Source organism: Symsagittifera roscoffensis, chromosome 8 (genome assembly GCF_963678635.1).
Source record: "Symsagittifera roscoffensis chromosome 8, txSymRosc1.1, whole genome shotgun sequence".
Lineage (NCBI taxonomy): Eukaryota > Metazoa > Xenacoelomorpha > Acoela > Convolutidae > Symsagittifera > Symsagittifera roscoffensis.
Genome location: NC_087069.1, coordinates 50,407,014 through 50,417,107, shown reverse-complemented (window position 1 = coordinate 50,417,107; position 10,094 = coordinate 50,407,014). Strand labels below are relative to the sequence as shown.

General features: G+C 33.9%; 1 protein-coding gene across 7 annotated transcripts in view; it reads right to left on the bottom strand.

Annotated features, from left to right (window-relative positions):
* Positions 1 to 2,789: 2,789 nt before the first annotated feature.
* The window catches only part of LOC134853724 (reticulocyte-binding protein homolog 2a-like), a 356,151-nt gene continuing 348,846 nt past the window's right edge, over positions 2,790 to 10,094 (bottom strand). For all 7 annotated transcript variants that reach the window (XM_063869731.1, XM_063869729.1, XM_063869728.1 and 4 more), the window contains one exon: positions 2,790 to 3,714. In XM_063869731.1, coding sequence (XP_063725801.1) covers positions 3,167 to 3,714 — 548 coding nt within the window. In that variant the 3' untranslated portion in view covers positions 2,790 to 3,166. The remainder of the gene's footprint in view (positions 3,715 to 10,094) is intronic.

Below are 10,094 nucleotides of genomic sequence, written 5' to 3'. Positions count from 1 at the left end.
CCAAAACACACCCTACGAATTTTTCATTGGCACTAAAGAACTAAAAACCATTCAGACACTTCAATTGCTTTGGCCACTACTTCAGACTAAAAGGATCATTCGAATATTAGCAAAGCTAGTAACCACATATGATGCCATCCACGTTGTTTTCCCTCATGGATTTTTTCCCCATGAATGAGTATGTATGAATTGAATAAATTAAAACTAACAAAAATCGAGATAAAACTAACCATTCATTATTAAAGGTTTTTTCTTTTCTTTATTCTTCAAATCACGATCATCTACAAACAGAAAAAACCAAACTCGAAACTTTTTCATTAGTTATAAACTTCTATTAACAAATCACACTGAATGATGCAAAAAAATGTCTTCCCAAAGTAGTAAATTAATCTATAAATTCTTTCCCCAATGTAGTAAATTTGAATACATTGAAAATAAATGAAAAATTTCAATCCCACAAAGCAGTAAAATTAATAATTCTTGTAGTAAATTTACACAAATGAAAGCAGTACTAACCTTTTTGAAGACGCTTCTTTTTATTCACTTGCACACAAATTCTATCCATACTCGTACAGCTCGCCCACGACGAATTGCTTAAAATAATGAATTTCAACTTTTAACTTTCACTAACAACAACTCGAACAGACATTGACAAGTTTCAAACTTTCTTTTAACCCGGTTGGAAAGGAATTTTATAATAATCCAAACTAACCAACGCAGCTTACTAAACACCATAAACCACAAACTAACAGCATGACTAAGAAAAGAAAACCCACGGTACTCAAACCGGATTAAACCAGCTTAAGAACTGAATAAATTATTCTTTTGGAGACTATTGATATGTCTGAAAAAGAAAGAATAAAACACCAAAAACTCGCCAGACAAACCCAAACCAAACAATTTGATCTTTGAGAAAAGGACACAACAAAAGGAAAAACCAGTAACAAACTTAACATAAAAGTTTAACACAAAACAGGACCCCACAAAAAACCAGCATGCAATCATACCCTCACTCGTGGCCTAACCCACCAGAAGAGGACGTCCTGAGCATGCTTAATAACCGGCCTAACCCACCATGATAGAGAACACGCTTTGTGACCCACTCCCTATTTTTGACAAGAGCTACTCAGGGGCGAGTAACTCTTTAAAAATAACAGAACGAAATTAAAAGCTTTTGTGGTAACAATGAATAGAAAGCATAACTAAAAACAGAACTTACAAAAAATTTTTTATGTAAATTATATGAAGCAGTATATAGATCACACACAATCAAGAAGACGAGAATCAAGAAACTAGAAGATCCCATCACACTGAATCTACAGGTTGGCTAAACACAACCGATACGCGCCCACAATCACAACAGTATGTTCAAGTATACAGACAGATCCAAGTTACAAGACATTCTCTCCAAGTTCAATCTTCACGCCATTCCCAAATAAGATCGAAACACAGTTTTCCGCCGAACAAGAACAAACGATCATAACAAACCAGATTGATTTTGTTGGCGGTCACAGTCATTGTTGAATGACAGAATGATATCCACGATTCCAGCTTCCTGGAGCTTCCTTCTCCAAGAACGGAAAAGAAATGATGCTCGCGAAATATCAACGATCATCATCCATCCTCCATTACAGATAGAAGTCAAAGAACAAAAAAACTCTGTAAACCCCGGTTGGGTGGAACCAGATTCAAACTATAATTTATTATTGGTTACAATTTAGATATTTTATTCTAATAAAATATTAAAGACTAACCAATCACACTCCATCAAACTAACAACCCACTTATTTGTAAGTGCTGAACTTACTTGTATTTTGAGCACCAGAAAGATTTGAATTTAACTTACAACTTAGTTGCTTTCTCCAAGAGACCGAATCGTAACAAAACCAGTATGCTCTAGATGTATTGAGACTAATAGATGAAAGAGTAAGATTAAGATCGGTATTAGACTAAGAGATATAAGAGTAAGATTAAGATCGGTATTAGACTAAGAAGCTGCACGAATCTATCCGGCCGAAACTAAGATAGCGTGACGAGCAGACTGTGTACCCTATCTCAAATTACTCCCACGTCCCAACGTCCCACTCAATACTGTTTTGTACCTCATCAGCTCTATAGTGTTTTTACCCCATCATATCTATAGTGCTTCCCCCCTCAGTTCTATTTTGTTTCTGACCTCAGCTACAAAATATTTTCCCCCTATCAGCTACAAGGTGCTTTTACCCAATCAGCAAGATAATTTCCTTGTTTTTTAACCCATCAGCTAATAGTTTTTTCATTCCATCAGTTCTATAAAGTTTTGTACTTTTTGTACCCCATCAGCTACCTACATTTTGTACCTCATCAGCTACAATGTGTTTTGTATCCCATCAGCTACAGACTGTTTTTTACCCCATCAGCTACACAGCGTTTTAGTGGTTGTGGTAAACTTGCAGGCAGGTGGGTAAAGTAAACTGGGGGTAGGGAATAAAGAAAAATTGGGGGGGGGGGGGGGGGGGGGGGTTCAAGCCAACGGGGGAGGAGTAAACGTGGAGGGGGTAAACGGGGAAGGGGAGCTAGAGTAAACTGGGGAAGGGGATTCAACCTTTCATGAAACGTAAAACACAGCAACTGCACTAAACAGGAAATGAGATAACCTTGAATAAATTTAAATTGGAATATAATGGCATAAAAAATGTATAAACAATTTTTAATGGATTATAATCGATTATAATGGATTATATTGAATTGAAAAAAAAAAAACGATTATAATTCATTTTTAGTGAGTTTTAATCTATTCTTTTGTAATTTTATAGATACTGTCCATATTATGACAATATAATCGATTATGAACCATGGGCGCTCAATGCGGATTAGTTTATGGAATTGTATGATTAACATTTTTGGTCTATGAAGGTCAACCCAGGATTTCAGCAATTAAAACACGTCATCAATATTCAGTTTGACAGAGCCTTTCATTTCCCTTAATTTTGTAAGAAGTTTAGTCAAAATGACCTGAAATCTTCAGTTGAAAATTCCTAAAGAAATATTATTTATTTCATAAAAGAAAGCATATCTAATCAATTTATTTTTATTTGATTTTTGCATTCAAATTGATTGTCATGTAGATCCAAGTGTTAACGACAATAAAGGACAAATAATGAATTGATTATAGGTATTGCAATGTTTAGGCTGTTAGGAAGATCGAGATTATGAGTGTTTTTCCTGTTCCGGAAATGCTACTGTAGACACGACTGATGGCTTCTGAAGAAGATTTTGCAATAAAATAACGAGGTGATACGTTTATGTGCACCCAGTTGAGTCCTTCTTTGTCCAAACGAGACACCACTTCATCTGCTACACTCTCAAAATTAACTGTCTTCCCCTTCTGCCGAAACATTCCACCCACACTTTCTATTATTTCATTTGCTTTCCTCTCTTTCTCTGCAGAACACTTTCCTCCTATCTCTTTCAGATGTGCAATGGGTACAGTGCACACGTAGAAATCGAATTTAAACGAATAACCGATATTGTTCCACTCAGCCGACTCTCCTACTCCTTTCTTTACTCGTAGTGCCCAATCATCCGTTGTCCATTTATAACTGACACACCACCACTTCTCAGGATAAGAAGCACTCAGAGTGTCACATATCTCTGTTCTCGCCTCAACCGGGCTTTTGCGTTCTTTTGCATACATTTGTGTCAGCATGGCCTCCACAGTGCTCTTCCATTGGGCTGAAATTGAATTCAAAGTCAGAAGATTTGAAACAGTACAGAAAATGAAGACATAGAAATTAATTCCAACAAATAGTAAAATGTTACAATTTTGTTTTATCATATTCTATTTTGCTTTTGTTTTGCACATTTTACAGCATTCAAATCACCTAATTATTCACTCGCCACTCGTAAATTATACAATTGGAAGAACAAGAGTTCGTTTGTTAGAAATCCTTGTAATCCTTCTAGGTTATCCTTCTTGGGTCGTCAACATTGTAAGTTGATATGCATCATAATGTGTATTCCAAGCTTCAAATACGTTCCGGTGATAAACATTCAAAAAAATAATCCAGATAAACCCCTTACATCACGCTCAAAATTAGTTGTTACATGATATATTCCAGAGAAAACAATTTATTCTAATTTGGCTAATTTAAAGTGCACATATCACGTTGTTGTGTTTCAAAGTGTATAGAACAATTTGGTAGATGTGTTATAACCTCATCCGTGTAAAATAGCAGACTAGCTTTCACCTGGGTCATTTCTTTTTGAAGAAGTTAACTTGTTCTTCTTAATTTGGTGTTTCTCATGATTTGAGTTATTCTGCCATATCGTTTTTTATTTATCAAATAATCTTCACTGTGTGTCAGTTCAAATAATTATAAATAGCCGATTAGAGCGTTTTTGTCAAGAAAATGGACGTTTAAAGAGAATTGTCCTCACCATTATCAACAAACCATCCGAGCAAAATAGTGGATGAGTAAAAGAAGTTGATGTGCTTTCTGAAAAGCTGTAGTCCGCGAATACCCATAAATTGATGAAAATGCCTCTCAAACGGCTATCAATGATGAGAGTTACCAAATTGTTGAGTATCACAGCTATGTTTCAATAGAGGAACCAGTTCAAAACAAGTTTTTATTATACCCAATTAAATTCTTGACAAACTACCTCGGTAAAGTACTTAGATCTAACCAATCATGATCCATGACTGAAACTTCCAAAAAATAATAAGCTGAAACTATTTATATTTTAGCCAGAAAAGATTAAAAATGATTTAGCAAACAGTTGTTTTTTCTAGGTTATCCTTCTTGATTCTAAACATCGCAATAATAACTCGCTAAATCTATTCAGACTAGGAGATATAAGAGTAATATTAGGGTTGGTATTAGACTAAGAAGTTGCAGGAATCTATCCGGCCGAATATAAGATTGCATGACGAACAGACTAAGTTCCATATCGGAAACTACCCTAAGAGAAAATCAACTCGGACTTAACTCATCTGCTGCGACCAAAAGAGTCTCGAACAGACCGCTACTAGTTCAAAATTGGCAAAAACAAAAAGATTAGACAAAAAAGATCAAAACTCCCAACCCAATGATAAACCAAATTGATAATTCAATTAGCTTTTTTCCACGTCTCCTTATTTCCAAATGATTCAAACGAATGATGATACGGCTGACACTGAGTCAAAATCAGAAAAGTAGACTGAGCTTCTACATCGTGAAACAAAGAAGCAGACTACAACGATTATTTCTCTGCGAAGCCATTCATGCAGTACTCTCTCACTCATTTGTTATGAATCGCACATTCAGAACAATCAGCTTCCTTTCAAAACTGTAAGTCTAACTAAGATAACTATTTAATAACTATAGACATACCTAGTCGACATCAAACTTACCAACTACCTCAAAACTTTCAAATCTACAGTATATGTGTAAAAATTTTTTAGGTGTCACATTTTTTGAATAAACAAAAATTACAAAAAACTAGGAAACCAAAATACCTAAAATTAGTTTTATGAAAGTACAAAAAGTTCCATGCTTCTTGAAGTTCCATGCTTCTTTCTAATTTTTCTGTTATTTTTCTTTTTCACCCAAAACATACAGAACTAATTCAAATAACCAACCTCATTTAAATTTAAAACCTAACATTTCCTTAATTAGTTTAGTTTTTCAAAGCTATCCTTGTCAAATTTAAATCTGAAGTATTTTTAAAGCCAGATGATCAGGGCTATCCATGGTCTTTAAATTTCAATTCCAATCTTCAAGTTTGAAAGTTATATTCATAACTGTAATTTTATATACTTTAAATTACTCGATCATCAAAGCTTTCCTTGCATTAATTAAAAAAGTATTTTTTCTAGTCCCCATCTTTTAGAATTAGTGTCTAACATTCTAAAACGTCGATTCATTTTCCAACACTTACAATCGACACAGGACTAGCTGAAAATGTTTCCAAAGACTACCAATTTCAATTAAGATAAATAGTGAAGAGCTTCGATTATTCATCCTTCAATTGAGCCCTTCCTCTTGATTGACAAAGATCTAATACATACCCAATAACTCGTATGACTTAAAATGGTATCTAACGAGCTTATTGTGTTTTAATTATATCTGAACCTTGTGGATTAATTTACTATTCTCCAACCCTTGATCTCAAAACAAAATCCCAACTAGGTAAGATTAGGTCTTACTTATCTGTAGTTATACATTATCAAGAGCAGTACAAAACCATTCTAACGATTTGATATACTCTCTCTTCAACCAGTCTCTCACGATGATTAAGATATAATCAAGAAAAAAAATAACCTAAAAAGCAAGATAATTCTACCGCATAGACAAATAAAAATATATATTGGATAAAAAAGCAAACAAAAAAGAAGGCAAAAACTCAAAGCGAAAATAAAGAACAAAATCAATTTTTTTCTCAACATGGAACGTTGTTTCGTAATCTGATTCATCAGCAAAAGAAAATCTTCAAAAACTTTGAAACCTACTAAGCGATAAAAATAAGCCAGTAGACAATCGAAGATATTTTGCCGGATCAGAAGCCACAACAGCATAATTCATTGAAGGCAAAGCGGAAAAAAAAACTCTTATATTTGCAAAACAGTAAGTTGTGTAATTGAAATCAAACAAAAATACCTATTGAAAATTACACTTTAACCGTAATAACGCACAAAAATACTTTCAATACGACAATAATTTTGATGATGATACCATCCTTCTCTTTATTATTGACCCAAAAAGCAATTCATCAAGAGTTAAAAACTAATTGCGTCTCAATTCAAACGTAAACCTGTTCCCAAAAAGAAATAGTTCATGTAAAAAGAAGTAAAAATCATAGTGCAAGTACTCTATCACTATCTACCAGGTTTAAATCAAACTATTAACTTTTTTCCCAAATAAATTTTCACCACAAAATACATCCAGCCGTTGAATCGAATACAAACAGGTGATATAGAATGAATTTTTTCAAATTGTTTTTATAGAACACATGAGAACACATTATGAACTCACAATAAGCAAATTCATTTTTCAGAAACGATGTTTTCTCCATCATTTATAGTTATTTTTTAATATTGTAAGCCCACAAGACATTATATGTATCTCCGCCACAAACATCTCGAGACACGTAATAGTAAGACGAGAACATAATCATTTCTCACGACTTTTTGATTCAATTCCTGAACCAGAAGCGGAGTTAGAAAGGGGCGGGTGGGTGGCGTCGCCCCCCTCTGTATTTCGACCCCATGCCGACCGAAACGGTCCCTTCTTTGTACTTCTTTCAAAATCCACTTTTGACTGGCTGACCTAAAAAAAATATCTGAAGGCGCCCAATTTACTATTTTAAAGGGGGAGCGCGCGCCAAAAAAGCAATTTTTTTTGTCAGAATTTTCCCAAAAAGGCCTAAAAATGCCTTTCCCTGCTTTTTTTCAAAAATTTGCTTACGGCACAGTAACGTGGATCAAATTAGGGTCGTTATAATTGTTTGGGAGAGCTCACAAAAAAAATTAGTCGAATAAAAAATTGTAGAAAAACGTTTCAAATGTCTTCTCTGAAAATTCGCCAGCCCTCGAGAAATTTCTAGATGCCTGCGTGGAATTCATGCGTGAGCTGCTAGAAATTTCTAAATCCATGCGTGAAGTACTCACTGACAATGAATTATTACAAATAGTTAAGGATGATTTATAAATAATCCTAGCAAGGTTCATAATAGGTTACTTCCAACTTAATCTAGATCTCATATCACAAGCAAAAATAAGTTTTAGACCACAAAATGACAATAAAACAATACTAGCAGATAAAACAGATTATGTATGGAACCAAGAATGGTCTCAATTTTTTTCAACATACCAAATGGTATCTCAATTGCAGCAATTACAAGCATCTCAGTAAATAAATTTTATTTAAGAGTAATTCCAATAACAATTGATACCAAACAATTAAAGTACAACACAATATTTCATGAGAATACCTTTAATAATAGTCCAAAGTCAACATGAAAAAAAAACACAGGAAATTTTAAGTGGAACTACAAAATGAGACAGCAAGGTATCCAAACACCGTCACGTTTTGCTTCGAAGGAATAGTTGAAACAAAACCCACAACAACACAACAAAGTATTTTAATATGCATACAAGAATCACAACTTCACAGAACAAAAACAACACTCCGTTCCCAACCACAACTAAAAAATCAATAGTAAACCTTCAGTTACCCCTTAATATTCGGGTATGGATTATTAAATAAATAGATTAATGTCTAAAAAAACTATTCTTATTTACTGAACCAAAATACGCAAATGGCAGCAATTTTGCAAAAATTATTACAGCTTTAATTCACCAAGAAAAATATCAGCAATTCAATGGCGCAACCATTAGCTACAACACAAACCTACTCTCAAGAACATGCATGTTGGCTGGGGGGGTTTGGTGGTCACTCTGGCAGACCCTTGGAGTTAGGATACGTTTTAGATTTTTAGTCCGCCATGCTATGTATTAACATTGGGTATAGAGTCTACAATTAATTAAGATAGAAAAAAGAATTGGTAAGTTTTCAGTGTGATGGTAAGAAAAAGGGATTTTTTGGATTTTGTGAAAAGTTGTCTAGTTTTTTTGCCAAAATTTTGGCACGCGTTATTGGAATGCTAAAAAAAGTTTGTTTGCGTCTAGGATGTATTTCATCTAAAATAATTTGCGCGAAAAATGAAAATTCTAAAAACTTCGAAAAGCTCAAATGTTGTTTCTAAAAACTCTGTAAACATTGAATTGATTTTATGTTATTTTTCAAACTTTAACTCTATTTATCTAAAATCTAATGAAAAACAAAAATAAGTCAAATTTTGAGAGAAAAAATAATAAATTTCAAAGAAAGTATGTAAATCACTGCAACGAATCTTAAGTTTACCACAATTTTATTAAGAAAAAAACAAAGAAATCAACAAAACCTTGTATCATCCAAAAATGTACTTCATGGCATCACTTCTTACAAGTTTGAAACACTCTATCAGATCTTATAATTTCAATGGTTTTGTTTGTATTCCATCATCATGAACTTGTCTTTTTGTTTTCTTTGTCAGCTCAAATGTAGCAACCATATGATTTACAGTTCTCAATCCTTCGTTTTTAGATGTGAGGTTATTTGCTTCATCAAGTAATCTCCTGTTTTTTGCCATATATCCGTCTCCAGAACCTTCTAGAGCCCGATTGTTTAATCGTTGCTGCTATATTTGGTCTTATCTGACATGTTGTCATAGCAGCAATATGACTTGCTACACAAACAAAGCATTCATGTACACATACACTCCCCTTTAAAAGGTCCCTGCTCCTGTTTACAGTGCTTTTAATGGATACTGCGACAAGTCCGAGGGAAGAAATTAGGTTTTGCATCTGCCTTGGAAGATTCGCTGCAGTCCTTTTCAGGTCCCAATCAGCTCTTTTATCTAGTTGGATGCAGTCATATATATAAGTTTTATTCAGCAAGTGTTAAGTAAATTGATGATGTGTCCATCTCCAACTCTTCACTTTTTTTTGAATACAGAATTTGCGAACTGAAATATTTCAACAACTCCACATCAAATAAGTCCTTTTGAACTGTATTCACTTTTTCAAACAGTGGTTCAGTGATTGCCTTATGGGTTTTTCAATCTTGAGATATTTGATTGTATGTCTGGATCTTTCCATGATCTGATATCCATAGAAGGAGTTGCCTAGGAGTTTCATTGTTTTGGCTAAATTTCCTGATAAAACGTTTTCTAGGAGGAAATCAATTATTTTTTTACAGGAGAAAATTCAACAAAACGGTAAGTTTTGGTGCATTACACGCCAAGTTCCGAACAAAGTTGAACAGAGGAGTTAAAACTGTTCCAATTTCCAGGTTGAAGCTAGAAATCAGCATTCTCTGAGGATATTTTATCATTACATTCTAGATTGCATAAATTTTCATGTAGTCACCGATATAGTCTTCTCCAAAGTCAGTGTTTCTGAAAATAGGAGGAAAGTTGGCAATTTTTGGTTTTAGTGCATCTCGAACAACTAAAATGCCCTGAACATAGCCAAAGAAAGGTCGATCTTTTAATTTCGCTAAAAAGGATTCTGAATGAAGAAGTCTATTTTT